Source organism: Rhinoderma darwinii, chromosome 6 (assembly GCF_050947455.1).
Source record: "Rhinoderma darwinii isolate aRhiDar2 chromosome 6, aRhiDar2.hap1, whole genome shotgun sequence".
Classification (NCBI taxonomy): Eukaryota; Metazoa; Chordata; class Amphibia; order Anura; family Rhinodermatidae; genus Rhinoderma; species Rhinoderma darwinii.
In genome coordinates this window covers 112,835,010-112,854,278 of record NC_134692.1, presented here as the reverse complement: position 1 = coordinate 112,854,278, position 19,269 = coordinate 112,835,010, and the positions used below count along the sequence as shown (strand labels likewise).

The 19,269-nt window shown below is 42.1% G+C and overlaps 1 protein-coding gene across 4 annotated transcripts in view; it reads left to right on the top strand.

Annotated features, from left to right (window-relative positions):
• Positions 1 to 19,269, top strand: part of MRTFB (myocardin related transcription factor B) — a 326,233-nt gene that overhangs the window by 291,311 nt on the left and 15,653 nt on the right. For all 4 annotated transcript variants that reach the window (XM_075830127.1, XM_075830126.1, XM_075830129.1 and 1 more), the window contains 6 exons: positions 4,442 to 4,558; positions 7,350 to 7,597; positions 11,458 to 11,605; positions 13,264 to 14,247; positions 15,335 to 15,481; positions 16,103 to 16,261. In XM_075830127.1, the coding sequence (XP_075686242.1) occupies positions 4,442 to 4,558; positions 7,350 to 7,597; positions 11,458 to 11,605; positions 13,264 to 14,247; positions 15,335 to 15,481; positions 16,103 to 16,261 (1,803 nt within the window). The remainder of the gene's footprint in view (positions 1 to 4,441; positions 4,559 to 7,349; positions 7,598 to 11,457; positions 11,606 to 13,263; positions 14,248 to 15,334; positions 15,482 to 16,102; positions 16,262 to 19,269) is intronic.

Here is a 19,269-nt window from a genome sequence, read left to right as displayed (position 1 = left end):
GTTCTGTCTAGATGTCAGTCATGAGGAATGTCTCCCCTGCAATCTCTAAGAAAATAAACTCTCATTTGAGTCAAGCACAATTCACTGCGGTCTTTTACCTCACTCAAAATTGCCCGGACCTCACATTCACACACAACCAATTTGCCGATTATAAATGAATAGACTTGAAATATTGGCGGAGATTCAGGCGTGAAGCGTTGTCTGTACAAAACGAAGCCTCTTCTTATAAAAAAAAATATGTTTCAATGGATGAAATGTATTCATTTAGCGCCAATGTACTGATGTTTTTAAGCGGAAGACAGGCAGAACACACCAGTGAGGAAATTAACGCCCCCTTAGAGGACCCCGGTATACGGACCTTTCAGTCTAGAAGCGGTGAGGAGGTGTGCCGTTCTCAGTACGCAGTCAACACAGTGGTGAACATTGGGCAACAATAAGCCCTGGGATTTGAACGCTACATGGTCAGATATAGATTAGTGATGTGTATGGACCGGTGATCTTGGATAGTTGGAGGCTATTCGATATTCTCTTTAATAAGGTAGATGGAGAATTGGTGGGAGCGACTGCTGCCGAGCTGCTTTTCCCTACTCTTCTGTTCGCACATTGCCAATCCAAATTGGCACTGAGCTGGGAAGAGGAAATGGAGCAAGGACATTGGTGGCCAGATTTCCCTTCTCCACTTCCATGCTTTCTCTCAGGCCTATTTTCTTAGCACTGGAAATATTTATCGTGCAATGTTCGGTTTACAAGAATTCCAACTCCTGATTCATCCTGATGAACAGGATTTGTGAAAATGGGCAGCTATAATGTTTTTGTTTTTAGTTTTTATACTGTACTTGGTATATAGAAGACTGGAATGGAAATTAGAAAGGAAATTACCACATAGGAAACCATTGAAATAAAATGTAGTTGCGGTAACTATAAATAACATTATTGCATTTCTGCTAAAATGGCATTATAAGGGCCTGTTCACATCAGCGTTGGCTTTCCGTTGAGGGGTTCCATCAGAGGTTTCCGTCGAACCCCGCAACGGAAAGTCAAACGGAAACCGTAGCTTCCGTTTGCATCACCATTAATGGTGACGGAATCATTGCTAATGGTTTCCATTTGTCACCCTTCCAGCAGGTTTCCGTTTTTTCGACTGAATCAATGATTCCGTCACAAAAACTTCCAACGGAACCCCTGAACGGAAGACCAACGCTGATGTGAACAGGCCCTTAGCTATAAACTGGAACAGACGGTTTACAATCTAATACTGTATATATTGTATACAGGTGTGTGTACTGCAGCAGCACATAATTTATTAAGGGTTTTGAGAGCGATTTAAGGGGGTTTTACACAGGACGATTATCGGGCAGACAAGCGTTAATATAATGCTTGTTGCCGATAATTGCCCTGTGTAAACGGGAACGATCAGCAGATGAACGAGCAAACGCTGGATCATCTGCTGGTCGTATCTTTTTAAAAAAGTTAATTATTATCGTTGTCAGCAGCACATCTCCCTGTGTAAACAGGGAGACACGGTGCCGACAGGATGATAATGTATGGGGACCAGCGATCTGCGTAGCGGCCGCTCGTCCCTATCCATAGCTCCGTGTGACAGGAGCAAGCGAGCGCCGCTCTCGTTTCATCGGCCGGTGTAAAAGGGCCTTTAGATCACCATCAAAAAGACAGAAAGGGTCTAAAGGTTCATCATTGCATATGTTTATATGTAGAGGGTGTAGACCGGTCCTGATCTGCTTGTTGTATGACACCGGCAATCGCTCCTTTTCTAAGCTTTTTATTTTGTGAGCAGTTTAAGAAAAGGTATGTTTAGAATATTGGAGGTCACACTGGCACAGGGAATTACGCACGCTTAACTCTAAGCGACTTTTCTACTGTGGAAATAGGCAGGATATATTTCGGGCTGCTCCCTGTGTCGGTTGAAAAATGAATACGTAGGGATGTAGCTCACCGCAGCACACGTGCCGGGCGGGACCTCCCTTTAGTTCTGCAACGTCTGGCAGAGATTAAAACTTTCCTTCCACAAAGAAAGTGGCCCTGAGCCAGTCCAGCAGGAGAGCTGGTCCCTACAGAATTCAGACCCCCTAGTGCTTCCAAGGGATATCTTTCATGCTCTAAACTCTGCGCTGACAGCCCCCAGACACAGTCCTTTGTAATGTAACCAGGATTACTGCAGAAACATACAAAGATTTGGGGTTAATTAACGGCTCTACGCAACTTGTCGTGCCCAGTTTATTCTTGTTCGTGTGTTTATTTCCGGTTTTCTCTTCTTGTTTGTATAGGTTTTATTTTTTTCAATATTATTTTGGTATATTCATGTCTCGTATGATTTTTTTTTAATGTAATGATTCTGCAATATTATAATTAAAGATAGAATGATAAACATTTTCCCTATAAATAAAAAGTATATACATCAGGGGAACCACTCTGTTATATTCCTAGTGCAGGACCTGAAGTATTTGGAGGTCTATGGTGGCTTGTGAATCTGAGTCTTGCACCGCCTCATAGTCCTATAGGCATATAATACAGGGTAGCAGTTCTTCCTGGTGTTACATTAAATAGGAGTTGTCATCCAGCTTTCTTAGAGTCCTAAATGGCAAATATGTCTAGTTACGCAAGTTCTACATGTTCCATCTGCTGTAAGTCTAGATAGATATGCCATTCTCCGGTCTAGGAGAGCTCCCTGTAATGGCAGTCATATTGATTCTCCCCCATGAACTGATAGAATTAAGAATGTCTAAATAACATTTTAAAAGGAGACGTGCAGAAGACTAACTAAAAGACATTGCAGAAGCTTTTTTATTTTTTATAATGAATTGCTGCTATGCCTCTGTTCACATTTGCATCGTAAGTTCCATTTATAACGGAATCGATGAAACGGTGCCAGATCCGTCGCATGAATAATACCAACGGTGCCAGACAGACCATAGTGATATACAAGGGGGTGCGTTGGGTTTTGCCGAGGTGATTGTCATTTTGATAGGAAAAATTGTGTTGCATGCAGCGCTATTTTTACAGTCCAATTAGTCGGACTCTGTGATGGAGGCTCCAGTGCAGGTGTGAACGTAGCCTTAAAGGGAATGTGTCGCTAGAATTTTTTTTTTTTTTGTTAAACAATTATTATTTAAGTGATTACACATTGCTTTAATTTTTTTAATATTTTCAGAAGTCAGGAAATATTATAAATTAGATTCGAATTTATAAAATTTCCATGTGCTGGTCACTAGAGGGAACAATTCCCAAAATTGCAGCATTGGCAATGTGGTAAACCAACCTCATTGCTTTATGCTGCAAATTTGGGGTAGACAGACTCGCTCTAGTGTCCTCACACAATCCCCCCTCCCTTATTCTGGCTGGTGCCAGGAGAAGGAGGGGGTTGAATCTTCAAACCTCCTACACTGTGTGCTGCCATTTTCTGAGTGACTGCACAGTGTAGGAGGATTAGATACAGTAGTAATCACACACTAAAACACGAACATACACAGACATAACTTACCTGCTCCTGCCGCCTCCGCTCCTATTCCTTGCGTCTTCGCTTCCTTGAACATATGGCCGGATGCCGCGGCCGGAAGTCGTCATCTGACTGTCCGGCAGCAGCTTCTGGTCCACATGAAAATGGCGCCGGATTTCGTTCTGCTAACGAGCTTCGTTTTGGTCTATGGGGATGTATGTGCCGTATTACATCTCTGTATGTGTCGTTAATCGACACATACAGAGATGAAAAAAAAAAATGGCAGGCCCCATAGAGAAGTAAAAGTAAGAAAAAAGTAAAAAGTACAACAAGAACACAAATAAATAAAATGTATTTTAATATCATACTAAAAGCAATATTATATAAAAAAAATAATTTCGTGACACCTTCCCTTTAATGATGAGCAACTTTAGAACATAATGCAAATCATGTGGCACTTGCATAATAATAAAGTAAAAAGATCTTGCAGAGAAAATATCTTGCATGTGCTTTTCATCTGTGTCTTGTCTTCGTCATGTTTTTAGCTTTCCTTATGCAATATAAAAACTGAGAAAAAACAGGAACAATTAGTAATAATTGCATATAACAAATGTCCACTCTGTATTTACAAGGCTGCAGTTTGGTTTAAAGGAGACGTTACATATCTGGACCGCCAATACGATTGTCAGCCGTGTCACCAAGAGTTTTTATGTGTTGCATTGGGAAAAACATGACTCGTGTATATGTAAATGCTTCACAACCTTATGTAGTCAACCGTATGTAGTCAACCGTATGTAGTCAACCGTATGTAGTCAACCGTATGTAGTCAACCATATGTAGTCAACCATATGCTCATTACATTTTACTAGATGTTTATTCTTTAGCCAAATGAGGAACCTAGAAGAGCAGTATTTCAAAATGAAAACTTGGTAAAGTTGTCTACTACGTGGTGGACATCAGATTGACCATTAAAATTTTTCCTTGCAGTGCCAAGCAGTAACTTCACCTCTGCCAGAGTTTTTCAAGCCTGTTCCTGCTCCTGAACCAGCTACACGATGCCCTGCACCCAGTATGATCTTGAAACCTGGGCCAACACTGGTTAAGGTACGGGAAATACATATTAATCAGAATATGGGACCAGGCAACATAATAGATCTGGGGCATGATAAGACCACCAATATGTACATAGAAGATAATGGGGCAATCCCTAGCAGAGAAGAACAACTTAACCGGCAAGTAGGTTCCTCAATCCCTGTTTTATAATACTGTGGACAGGGATGAACCTATGCAGGGTCATAACGCTTCCCCCTCTCCACCGGAAACATATTGGGAAGTGGCTGACTTTTCTTTGTCTCGCCTCCCTCTCTACCCCTCCAGCAGCAGTGCCTGATATTTGGTGGCATGGAAGCAGCTTGCTGCAGCAGAAGGCTTTCCCTAATGCACTGAAAACTGTCCCCATCTGAAGATGGGGAGAACCAGGATGAGATGGTTTCCTATTTCCCTGTAAGATTACTGCAGGGCTGTTTTAGCTGTTTGCAGTAAGTCTTGCAAAAAAAAAAAACCAATTATGCATTTTCTGGAGTTACAGTATGTTCTCAGATTAACTTTTTTAGGTTTAGTGTCCCCTTAAAAGGTATTCCCATCTTAAAGGGTAACTAAACTTTCAGAAAACTTTTGATATGTTATAGTGACATGTCAGACGTTTTGATTGGTTGGGGGCTGAGCACTGAGACCCCCACTGATCGCTAAAACAAAGTGGCAGAAGCGCTCCGGTGAGGTGCTGCTTTAGTTTCTGATCAAATTTTCTTGAATAGCCGAGCAAGTAGTGTATGAACTCAATAGAAAGACTATGAGCCCGTACATTACTTGCTCGGCTTTACTCTGAAACAAAGCAGCACAGCGCTCACTGGAGAACCTCTGCCGCTTCGTTTTAGCGATAGGTAAAGGTCTCCGTGCACCGACATGCACTGATCAAAACTACTGACGTGTCATATCCACAGGATATACTATAAACGCCTAATAGGTGCGTATACATACACCTGTTGTGAAAACTGGTCCTCTGACCCCCATTTGCTGAATTACAGGACCCGCTTACCCCATAGTTAGGAGTTACGGAAAAATGTATGCAAGCAGCACAATGTTTATGATGGGAATAGCCTTTTAAGCGTTTGTTATCTTTAAAAGCTTCGATTCTACCTTGACCATTTCCCAGCTTTAGGTGATACTGTTCATTTGTTTTCATGAGATATGACATGTTCATATATACAACCGAGAAGTGCAGAACACGTTGCCATGGCACTACGCTGAGAGCAAGGCGGTTATGTCATTGCTATTGTTAAATATGACAAGTAAATGTAGGTTGGCGTCACTGCCGTCCTTCATGGGGTTCTTCTCCCACACATATGAAAAGACTAATGCCCATTGTTTGTGGCTTAGTGGATGAAGGTTGTATTCAGTCTGTGTTGCGTCTTTCTCCAACTCCAATATATTATAGCCTTGGATGAAGAGAATAGAAATGCCAGCAGCTTTTTGTCTCACAGGAAGTAACAATATTTCTATAGGTATAGAGCAGTGACTAACATGAAAATGTCAAAGATTTGCTCTATCTTGTTCTCTATAAAAGTATTGAATATCAGATGCCGTGTGGAGCTTCTCTGAAGTTTGGCAATGTTGAATGATAGTGGCAGGGTGTATCTAATCTGTATCATATTAAAGGGTAACTAAACATGTCAGAAGTTTTGATCGCTGGGGGTCTAAGCACTGAGACCCCCACCGATCGCTAAAACAAAGCGGCAGAAGCGCTCGTATGAGTGCTGAGCCGCTTCGTTTCTGTTCAGCTTTTCTCAGAAAGCCGAGTAGTTGGTGTACGGACCCTATAGAAAGTCTATGAGCCAGTACACCGCTACATCGGCTTTTCCGAGAAAGGCCGAACAGAAACTAAGCGGCTCAGCACTCACATGAGCGCTTCTGCCGCTTCATTTTAGCGATCAGTGGGGGTCTCAGTGCTCAGACCCCCAGCGATCAAAACTTCCGACATGTCAGAAGTTTGTTGAACGTTTAGTTACCCTTTAATATTATTATGGGAGGTTTCTGACGCCGACCTGCAGAAATATATGTATAATGAAAACCTAGTTCCACCTATAAAGATCCTCCGGATTGCATTTTAATTGTTCCAAAACAAATGTTAACAATAAGGGAAAGCTGAGTTCTTCCATCTGCGTCATACAGCTGACATATATCTGGTTATGCGCCATAAAACATATAGATATCATATATAGACAGATATAATAAAATTATACAAATGTATTTTATAACATTCCTATAGGGTTCCATGGCAGAAATGTATGTAAAAAAAATACAAATATTATATTAAAATCCAGCCTAAGGCCTCATGGACATGGTTGTACTTGGGATCCCTATTACACGAATCCCCAAGTACGACAGCCATAGCTTGCTATGGGTCCATAGATTTTATACAGACACGCAGAGTTTTAATCTTACGGATTCTGCGCATATCCATAAGAAAAATAAGTTCTCCCCTAGAACTCAATGGAGGGACCATAAACCAACATAGGGAGTGCCTATGGGCCCGTAACAAAGACCCAAAAGCGGTCCGTGCACATGGCATTGTTTTGTGTATGAGCTCTTAGTTATACGATTGGTTAACTGAATGTCTGCCTGCATTTATTACAACCGAACTATTCTAGACTCATCCGATCAATAGTGGATATTAAAGAATTGGCCACCAGTCACTAATTCCTTCATGAAATCACACAACAATCTAGTAATCTCTCTGGTTAAATGGTGGTACCAATGTCCGGCAGAATGTAGTGGCGCTTTATTGTATGTGCTGCTTTATCCGTAAGTGTAACATGTCACATGGCTTTCCAAACAGCAAAGTCAACCGAAGAATGCAAATGACAAACCACGCAGTAAGAAGTCAAAGGATCCCAAACCAAGGGTGAAAAAGCTGAAGTATCACCAGTACATTCCTCCAGACCAGAAAGGGGAGAAGCTGGAACCTGAGATGGATTCTAATTACGCCCGTCTACTACAACAACAGCAACTCTTCCTCCAACTCCAGATTCTGAGCCAGCAGCAGCAGCACTACAACTACCAGACAATCCTGCCGGCACCCCTCAAGTATGTTGTTACCGACACTGGGAGGCGCGTCATGCAGATTGCATTAGACAGATCCTCCGTCTTGGTTTTACTGAAAATAACAGCCCTTTTGGCATTTTCCCAACATGTATATGACTCACACGTTCTAGGCGCTCCGTACTGTTGATTTGCAGGAAGTTGACATTAAGACAGTAAAACGTTGATAATCCAGCATGCTGGGGAGCTGAGAGTTGCAGGATTATGAGATTTTTTTGGATCATTGAATATTTTATTAATAGTTACCTAGACTCCAGTCTCTTCAAACACAATTTTGATGCTGTTTCCTGTTAAATTAACATCAGGGATATTTTTGTTGGATGCTGGAGCAGTAGAAACACTACACCATCAGGTTCTAGACTATTGGAATTGTCATATACGGAAATAATACAGGATGATCCAAAAGTCTCTGTACACAGGGAATAGACTGTTCCCCGTGTACAGAGATTTAAAGGGAACCTTTCAGCAGTTTTGATGCCTCAAAACTGCCGACGGAGGGCATTTTATACATCATTTTTTTTCTCTGTCATGCAAGTTCTATGACTGAGAAACCAACCTTTGATTCCCCCTGTATGGAGGCAGCAAGTGTCACTCTGCTCTGAGTGACAGCTCTAGTGGCCAATTAGAAGACCGCTAGAGCCGTCACTCAAAGGGGCGGGCTGGCAGGATGCAGTGCAGGAGCACTTTCACATCAAGTCCCGCCTTAATGGCACTTCTGGTCAGCGTGTCGGGGAAATTAAACATCGTTTTCTAGGTCATGCAACTGCCATGGTCGACACAAAAGGTATGTTTAAAATTCCCTCCACTATATCACCAGAGACCCAAAAAATATTTACCTTCTGATTATAAGGTAACAAGTCACTTTCTCCTATTTGATGACACGCAAACACTGTACCACATGACTGAGGACTGCCTCCCGTTCGTGTCGGCCTGTCATCAAGCAAAAGGGCTGGCACTGTGACTGCTCCTTTCTTATGTCAGCACCCTTACTTTTACCTGCTCTCTCGGCAAGAGGGCTTTATAGCTCATGTGCTGGCAATGGGGAATAAATGGTTACAAATGAGAGGGGTGGACGGTTAATCGTGCTGACTGGAGAGAAGTGGATCCTGGGACTGGCTAAAAAACAAAGTCTTGTCTCAGAAACGGAAGTGGAGGATCATTTGTACAGCGTTCTCCGGGTTTGGGGAGTTCCCCTAAAATAAGTTTTACTCACTGGAAAATGTGATTTTAGATCAGGAAACCTTTTTAAAAGTAGGAGAATTTGAAAACATTTTTTGCGCCACCGGCAACCCCTAAAATCACCCTTTATTTGTTTTTCACTTTCATAAAAGTATAAAGCTGGAGTTACATACGAGACACTCAAACTTTACAGCTGGGGCTCCATGGCAGCCTGGGGGTTTCCTACGGGGCATAGTAAAGTATCACCAATATGGCAAGTCACGCCAAATCTAAATTTTTGGAAACAAACGCAAGAGCTCTGACATGATTGGAATTCTTGCAATTGTCATAAGTCCCAACAACTTTTTCTCTAATAGGTACATACTGAGGTTTCTTGCAAGTTACAGTAATACCAGAATTTCACCAAGATTCGCTGGAGACTTGTGTCGCTATGGAGCCCTAGCCTAACTGTTAGTGCAGATGAATATATGCAACTCATTGCGTTCCTGTGGGCAGTGAAGGAGGAAGGCCCCTTCTCTGCTGCGGCAGCATGTAAGCGTAGTTTGGGCTCCAATGCATGCTGCTGCAGCTGAGGCGGTGTGTTCCTCCAACACCGAGTGAACGTTGAGTAACCACGCCACTACGTCCCTGTATGCTGCTCCACGCGACCGTTCCAAACGGCTTGCTCCTCCCCTGTTTACCTAAGACCCATCGCTGCTTGTACTAGTTATACTGCATTAGTTATGCCTAATATTATTCTGTTCACAGCTATCACGTCTTTGTACTATGCTGTGTGGCCATTGTCCACCTTTACCTCACAAACCAGACTTCAGCGATGCTCCTCGTGTATCCTATTACAGTGTTTTGTCACAGTCTCTAGTTTTACATCTGTGACTTCTCCCTTCGTTTACGCGTACCTGGCACTGGACTATTGGTTCAACCACATTGCTATATGGAGTAACTAAAGACCATAGTCACCTAGTACAAACGCACTGTAGAAAATGGGAGATGAAATCTGATTGGTTGCAATAGACAACTACTCCACTTTTCCTTTGCACTACTTTTTATAAATCTCCACATGTCCTAACCCTTTCTTTTTCTATTGGACTACTTATTCGCTTCCCATAGTGGGAAGTTCCTTTTACATTCTGCATTTCCACAGCACAGCATATTCTGTACATTAGCTTGTCATGCTGGTATTGATATCGGAATATTTGTGACCATTGCATAATTTTTCTACTGATTTTGCATATGTACTGCTGCACATGAGATATGTTCTATAGGCACCATATGGGATTACTAATTAAGGATCATGGCTTTACTAACTTAATACCTCCTTGTGCCAAATGTTCGCACAGGTCGTATACGCTGTGGAAAGGTCTGCAGCGTATATGACCCAGAACACATACGGAAATCTAGCCGAATAGTGTGCGGATATTTGGCCGGATTGACCACGGTGTAAAACATCCGACGGAAAAAAAAGTCTGCAGTACATTCTAGTGTTGCCCTGCTTAATCACAACACCTGCCTCGAAAGGGGCGACACCGGCTTTATAGGGTCTTATTATGCCCTAAGATATATTGCCAAAGACCAAACTATGGTTTTGGAGCAAAGGATGGGATAGAAGCCCTTCAATCAAACAGGCATCCAAACTCTGTAACAACAACTACCAAGCATAAGATGTAGCCGAGTATCAATATAATCTGGTAAAAAAAAAAAAGAACAAATCCCAACGCGTTTCTCTTGTAGTTACACAGGTTCATCAGGGGACAGACAGTTGTATCTGTAATTCAGATATCATGCCTATTCAATGCAGGTCTAATGCAAAAGGGACCATCACACCGAGCATTTACAACAAGTAAGATAGCATATACATAGATAAACCGGACATGATCTAGGCCTATGAACCACACAAGTCATATTAGGTAGGTAACCCAGGTACAAGTAATGGGTTACCTATGACCTCAAAACGTGGTAATGTGCTGAATCGGCGGCTGGTACAAAGCGAGCATATGGACTGCGTTATGAGTCCAGGGATTATGGTTAATTATTTATTAATTTAGTAACCCCTTGTTACCAAACATTAATAACATTAATTATCCTCATGTCTTACATTAGGCATATTGGTTACTAATTAGAGGTACATGGCGTTACTATTCTAATGTGAGGAACATGGGGTTATTAATTTAGTAACTCCATGTGACTCTCCTTACTAGCAAGTAACGCCACGTACCTCACATTAGAAGCCCCATGCGCCTCATTTTATCCCCATAAGTCTCACATTAGTAACACCTTTGTTTCGCATTACACCGATCTTTGACGGAATATCGCCCAGCTACCTAACCAGCGGCTGTAAAGGCTGAGGGGACAATAAGTTCAAGTACGCCTCAAAATTTTATACTATACAAAACACCAAAAAGGATGTTATAATATGTATCGCCCCAGAAAAATAGTAACAATTAGTGCCTAAGAATGGTGTATTGCTTCCAGCAGCTTCTATGGACGTGCTCGGTACACGGTGCCCCCAGCCCAGGCACTAACCCTTCACAGCGTGTCCTCTGCAGAATTCTTGAACTTTTTTTTATTTCAACCTCAGAACACTTTTAAGCGGTTTCTAAAAAAAAACCATCTTTTATATTCCAGTGAATGTGACCGCACGGTGATGTATGTTTTGTTCTTTCTTTTAGGACTTTGAATGACAAACAAAACAATGGAAACTCCATAACCAGCAATATGAACACCAGCATGTCCTCTGTCCAAAACACCATCAACAGGCAGAACAGCTTCTTATTCAAAAAGGCAGGACCACTACCTTCTAACCTGGACGATATGAAGGTAATGCAGAAATGTCAAATGTGGAAGAATAAAATCCGAATTTATGGTGAGGGGCTCAGGTAAAAGGATGGGGCTTAGGTTTCCAGATCTACCATTGTAGACACAGTAGCGGGGGAGGGGCTCCTGCTGCAGAACGCAGCCCCTGAGCCCGAGATTGGTCAGAACTCAAGTCTATGAATCGCACCCGGTTAGCTATATTATGTAGGGGGAAACTGTCTCCAAACATCTGCTTGATCCTTTGTTATACCAGGAGAAAAGCATTGCCCAAGATATATGTTTACGGAGGAGTCGGCGTTTGTTGCTTGTTTGAGCGACGGCTGCGTGATATTTATGGTCATTTTGAGAATGAGAGAGAGACAAAATGTATAAACTTCTAAGAACAAACAGAATAATAATGTAAAAGTGCAATTATGTGATCTGCTAAACCTGTGCAAAAAAGACAAGCAATAACACGGCTACATGTACTGCAAAGTCTAAGGGTATGTTCACACGTAAACGCCTCAAAATACACCTGAAAAAAACGGTAGCTGAATGCCTACGAACTTCTGCTCATTGAAGTCGATGGGAAAAACTGCGTTATGTTCAGACGAGGCATATATTTACTTCGCTGTTTTAAAAAACAGCGTGTAAAAAAACGCAGCGTAAAAAGGAACATGTCACTTCTTGAGCCGTTTTTGGAGCTGTTTTTCATAGTGCCAATGAAAAAAGCTCCAAAAACATCTAGAAAAGAACGCCTCTGAAAACAGCTCTGTCATTTTCAGCCGTTTTTACTTGAACATACCCTTAGGCTAGATTCACACGAGCGTTTCCATTTTTGCGTCCGCAAAAAACGGACAAGTTTTTCACGCATTGCAGTTCCAAGTTCCATCAGTGTTTGTTCCGTGTGACATCGGTTGTTGTCAGTGTTGGTGCACCTTTTTATTTTATTTTTTTCCTCTGTATTTCAAGGAACTGGTGCGTGAATCACGGACAGCACACGAATGTGCGTCCGTGTGCTGTCGGTGATTTTCACACACCCATTGACTTCAATGCAAAAAACGCACAAGAATAGGACGTGCAGTGAGTTTCACGCAACCGAAAAACGCAGCGTGAAAAACACTGCATGTCTGAATTGCCCCATTGAGTTGCATAAGTGCGTGCGACGGCCGTTGTTTTAACAGCCGGCACTCGGTCGTATTCAACATTCATGTGAATAAGGCCTTACTTACACTCATTTATTTTTGGTGGATTCAGATTAACAAGATTTTCCCTGACCCCACAGTTGATCGTCGCAAAGCCAAAAATACTTATTTCTTCATGAACCTGAGTAAAAGATTCATTTTATAAGCAAAGTTGTCAGGAACTGTATAGAGGGGAAAATTAGTAGTAGATTTGTCACATCTTCCTGTGTCGGTTTAGTGAGGCAGTCAAGTGCGCAGTCGGGTCTTGGATATTTTTATGGTTGCCATAGTTAAATTAAGCCGGTTTTATACATAATACAATCACCTATCACTCAAGATTAAATGTAGCCATTATTCAGAGTGATATATAAAATGAGCACATGCTCCGCCAGCTGAGACATTCACAATGGGCTACGAGGGATAGAGAGAGCGAGTATAAAACAAGGGTTATAAGATACTTTCTGTTTACCAACTCTTTTTATCCTATTATATTTGTAGGTTGCAGAACTTAAAATGGAGTTAAAACTTAGAGGCTTGCCAGTGTCTGGGACGAAAACAGATCTCATTGAACGTCTGAAGCCTTACCAGGATTTAAACAATAATGGTGTTAATGCCAATAGTGCCACAATTGTATCCCCCACTGCCACCACCACAGTTCCCAGTAGCGGTGTGACAGATGATGCTACAACGACATATACCATTGCTGTAAGTAACTGCGCACCCAGTCTGAGTTCAGAAGTATCAAACGGAAGTAGCCAGGCAACTTTAGATGGCATCAACTCTCCATTGCCCATGTCTCCTGCCCCTTCTGAACAATCCAACTTCAGTACCGAAGATACAAACATGACCGACACTTTTGCAGAGATTATGACCATGGTGTCTCCTTCCCAGTTTATGAACACCTCGCCTCTGAAGATCAATATAAACGAGGATAGCATGGGGTCCACCAGTGTGACCGCTACAAGCATGGATTTGGAGGCGGCAGAGAAGGACCGCAAGCTTCAAGAAAAAGAGAAGCAGATTGAGGAGCTGAAACGCAAATTAGAACAGGAGCAGAAGCTTGTGGAAGTTCTGAAAATGCAGCTCGAGGTGGAAAAGCGCGGCCAGCAACAGCCATTCTCTAATGTCCTGGTCAATGTGGATCAGAAGCATTTTAACGTAAAAATTAAAGAGGAAACCGCCGTGTCTGACTGCCAGAATTCTGCCCAGACCGTTCTGGGTGGGCACTTGATAGGACAGCCCACGGTGTCTACTGGTGGCCAGAGTATTATTGCCAACAACACTGTAGTCATCAAACGTGAAGTTCCCTTCGCCAACGCCGAACGTCAAAATATTATCCAGCAGTTTTATGTGACATCTCAAAGGACACCACAAGCTGCAGTGGTGGCTCAGCCTCAGGCACTACTAACTACACCAACGGCTCAGATTCTGCTGCCCCTCTCCATCAAGACCACCAATGCAATGCAGCTGTCAATGGTTCAGGTGAGTGTTTTACTGTACAATGCTGAGCTCTTCGGGATGGTCGATTGTATGTACTATAAACAATTGAAGTAATACAATGCAATAATAAGTGGGAAGGCAACAAAGTTACAATATCATTTCACCAGTGATAGAACAAAGGTAACCGGGTCACACCATAGTCTGCGCCGGAGAGTCCATATGGCTCCACAAGATTTATTTCATCTCCCGGCACAGGTAACCAGTAACTGCATCAGCCATTTAGAGCCACGTGTGTTTTTAATTTAAGTAACAAAAATTTTACACCGTTCCCTTTTAGTAAAGAAACTTTGATATTTATATCTGGTATATCACCTAGGAAGGAGGTGAATTTTCTGAGATAGAGCTCCAAATCCCCTGCAAAGTCCTAGTTAAAATCGGAGCGTGTGGCTCCCTGCAGTCACTTCTACGCAGAGCTTACTGCGTGCGTGGTATAAATTCAACACATTAATAAAACATTTCCTACAAAATGTGGAAGAATGACCAATCCAATAAGTATTATTATTGAAAGGCCATACATTTTATCACAATGGCTAATAAATGTTTATAAATAATGAAACTGTTCGGTGCGAGAAAAAAAAAGTACTTAGACTATGTTCACATCACGTGTACACATTTCACATATGCGCCCGGAAATTTGCGTGGCATGCGCTGAACGTAGCCATAGGCCTTCATTCATCCGACAAAGGCCTTCGTCACGGTGCTGTGCGTCGGCATCATTTTTTTTTTTACTGTTTAGAAAAGTGCAGACTGCGCCTTCCGATGCAGTGGGCCGACCTCAAAAAGAATGTATACAGTGCGGTATATGTTTTTTTTTTTTTAACATTGTGGCCAATGACCGGCGTATGGCTATACAGTGGCATGCATACTCCCGACATACACGTGCACTAGTCTCCATCCAACACAGGGATTTCCCTTGGGCAACTAATATGCTGGAATTCTATTCTTAGCCAGTAGTATTGAGAGATCAGTATGGTACATATAGACACGAAAACATATTTTCAATGTCCGCAACATTACTGAACAGATCTCCTGTGAACATGAAATACTCACTTATATTTCTAATCTTTAGGCTCCACCACAAATACCAACTACATCTCAGCCCTCCGTTCTTAAGTCTACCCCTGCTACTCTGGTCCACGCACCTTCCTCTCAGAAACCGCCTGTACAAGAGAAGTTTACACCACATAGCCTCAACCAGAACCCGCAACCCAGAAAGGTTTGTTCTTCATAGACCGGATATATACACGCGCCAGTTCCATTATATACTGGTAGTGTTTTTACTATTGTTCACATTAAGGTTTACACATGTTTGGGCTCAACCTGTGCGCTCCAACCTGCGGCTTTCAGGACGGGTGGTAGTAGATCCCTGTAATGTATTACATGTTTTATCCACCAGGGGGAGATAGTGCATTCATTTATTTAATACAGATGAAAAATAACTGCAACAATATTTGACAGACTATTGTCCGTATTACATAGTCATTTCTAATAATTCGGACACAACCTTCCATCTGATATATACAACCTGATGCGTTAAGGTTTATTGCCTAGTCTGTATGTGGCTCATCATTTTTGCTGAATGTATACTATAAGAGGTAATGGTTTAATATGGTTTTGAAAACCCATTAAACCCTTTTGGATTATTATTTACCCTAAAAGAAGGCCAGAATTGTCCCATTTTGCTCCACACATGTTGACATACATTCCCAATCCTAGGCTGCATTATCATTTAGATTGGTATTGAACGAAATGTAGGCGGAGAGCCTTTATTTAACGGTATAATCGTACAAGCCTGTCTATGTCCTTGTATAATGTGTGTTTTCACCCTTACCTGTAGGTCTGTCCACCCGCTACGTCAAACAATGTATTTTCATACCCAAAAAACCCAGTCACTTCAGTTCCTCCATTGTTCAACAATAATGTATCGACTACTTCCCAGGCTGCAAGAACTCCGCAAGCTGCACCAGTACAGAATGGGCCTACGTCACTGCAGAAGGTTAGACATTAAATGTAGAAATGCGGACATTGTGCCATGTTGTGTTTTTAATGGACATTTTGTATCGTTCATTCTGAACATGCAAATCATATTCAGATTTGTGGTTTTTTTTTATTCACAACTCTGACCACAGCTTTTGAATGTAAAGGAGTTTGTCCTAAAAATCACTAAAAACAGTGACCCAAAATGTTCCAATTGTAAATTAGGACCTGTTCCCGTGCCAGTCGTCACCGGCGTCCCCTGCTGCATTGTAGTGCAATAATGTGACGTCCATCACCAGATGACTGTGGCAGCCCGTGCCTGACCACATGATGTCCATAGTGACTTGATATTGCCTACCAAAGTCCCATAGCGCAGGATGACACCGGTGACCAACGGCTCAGTCATTTTTTTGAATTTAAAGGTAATTATATTAGAATTTTTTTTTAACATTTTTGAAGTTGGGAAAAAATTATTTTAATTTAAAGAGGCTCTGTCACCAGATTATAAGTGCCCTATCTCCTACATAATCTGATCGGCGCGGTAATGTAGATAACAGCAGTGGTTTTTATTTTGAAAAACGATCATTTTTGAGCAAGTTATGAGCAATTTTTGATTTATGCTAATTAGTTTCTTAATGACCAACTGGGCGTGTTCTTACTTTTGACCAACTGGGTGTTGTACAGAGAAGTGTATAACGCTGACCAATCAGTGACCAATCAGCGTCATACACTTCTTATTGTTGCAGCCCAGCTTCTTTCATTTCACAATCACACTGTAAGGGTATGTTCACACGAGGTCATTACGTCCGTAATTGACGGACGTATTTCGGCCGCAAGTACCGGACCGAACACAGTGCAGGGAGCCGGGCTCCTAGCATCATAGTTATGTACGACGCTAGGAGTCCCTGCCTCGCTGCCGGACAATTGTTCCGTACTGTAATCATGTTTTCAGTACGGGACAGTTGTCCGGCAGCGAGGCAGGGACTCCTAGCATCGTACATAAGTATCATGCTAAGAGCCCGGCTCCTTGCACTGTGTTCGGTCCGGTACTTGCGGCCGAAATACGTCCGTCAATTACGGACGTAATGACCTCGTGTGAACATACCCTAACAATCCCACTGTGCTGTGGATCATGGGCTGAAACAATGAGAAGTGTATGACGCTGATTGGTCACTGATTGGTCAGCGTCATACACTGCTCTGTACAATGCCCACTTGGTCAAAGGTAAAAACACGCCCAGTTGGTCATTAAGAAACTAATTAGCATAAATCTAAAATTGTTCATAACTTGCTCAAAAATCATCGTTTTTCAAAATAAAAACCACTGCTGTTATCTACATTACAGCGCCGATCACATTATGTAGGAGATAGGGCATTTATAATCTGGTGACAGAGCCTCTTTATGAGATTATTTCAGTTTTGTTAAAATAAAACAATCAATGTAAGGCAACTTTCTAATTTACTTTGTGCTTCAATTCCTTGATGGCTTCAATATCTGTACTTGCTAAAAAAGAAAATGTTGTTTATAGTCAAAGGCTGAAATCCTGTCCTGATTATGTGCTGCTCACACGAGTGTACGTCTTTTTAAAGCCATGTTCACACGTTCAGAATTTGCCATAGGCAAATCCAACGTGGATTTTTAAAAGAATCTGCGGCAGCAATTTGATTGCTGCCGCAGATGTGCCAGCAGATCCGCATGCGAATTAACCCCATTGTAATTCCATGCAGAATACACGCAAATATCGAGCATGCTGCAGACTTTGAAGTCGTCATTATTCCAGTCATTATTCCACGCTGATTTTTCCCATTGCATGTAAATGGGATATAAAATACCCCATTAACTTGTATTAGATGTGGAATGTCAACGGATGTGATAAGGATTAAGGCGTGGAATCTGCAACTAAATCCTCATCAAATCCTGAATGTGTGAACATGGCCTACAGTGACATTGCATCTTCGCTCACCTGCCGATCTTGCAGTGGGTGTGGAGAGACGCAAGTAATTAGCTGTTCGTGTACAGTTGCACACGAACACGAATGTTTCCGTTTAAAGGGACTGTACAAAATTAGAAAATCTTGGCTGCTTTCTTCCAACAATAGCACCACACCAGTCTACAGGTTGTATGTGGTATTGCAGCTTCGCACTATTCACTTAAAGAGACTCTGTCACCACATTATAAGTGCCCTGTCTCCTATATAATGTGATAGGCGCTGTAATGTAGGTGACCGTAATGCTTTTTATTTAAAAAAACGATCTTTTTTCACAAAGTTAGGAGCGATTTAAGTTTATGCTAATGAGCTTTCTTAATGGCCAAGTGGGCGTACTTTTACTTTCGACCAAGTGGGCGTTGTACAGAGGAGTGCATGACGCTGACCAATCAGTGACCAATCAGCATCATGCACTCCTCTCCATTCATTTACACTGCACTAGCGATATAGATATATCACTATGTGCAGCCTCATACACAAGCCCTAACATTACTAGTGTCCTGATAATGAATACACATGAAATCCAGCCTGGACGTCATGTGTACTCAGAATCCTGACACTTCTGAATCTTTTTTGTGAGATTCCGGCAAGTGAAACCAAATCTCGTTTAGCTCCGAGATCTCGCGAGATTTCGTATCCGTTGCTGGAATCTCACAGAAAAGAGTCAGAAGTGTCAGGATTCTGAGTACACATGACGTCCAGGCTGGATTTCATGTGTGTTCATTATCAGGACACTGTAGTAATGTTAGGGCTTGTGTATGAGGCTGCACATAGTGATATATCTATATCGCTAGTGCAGTGTAAATGAATGGAGAGGAGTGCATGATGCTGATTGGTCAGCGTCATGCACTCCTCTGTACAACGCCCACTTGGTCGAAAGTAAAAGTACGCCCACTTGGGCATTAAGAAAGCTCATTAGCAAAAACCAAATTCGCTCCTAACTTTGTGAAAAAAGATCGTTTTTTTAAATAAAAAGCATTACTGTCACCTACATTACAGCGCCGATCTCCTTATATAGGAGACAGGGACCTTCTAATGTG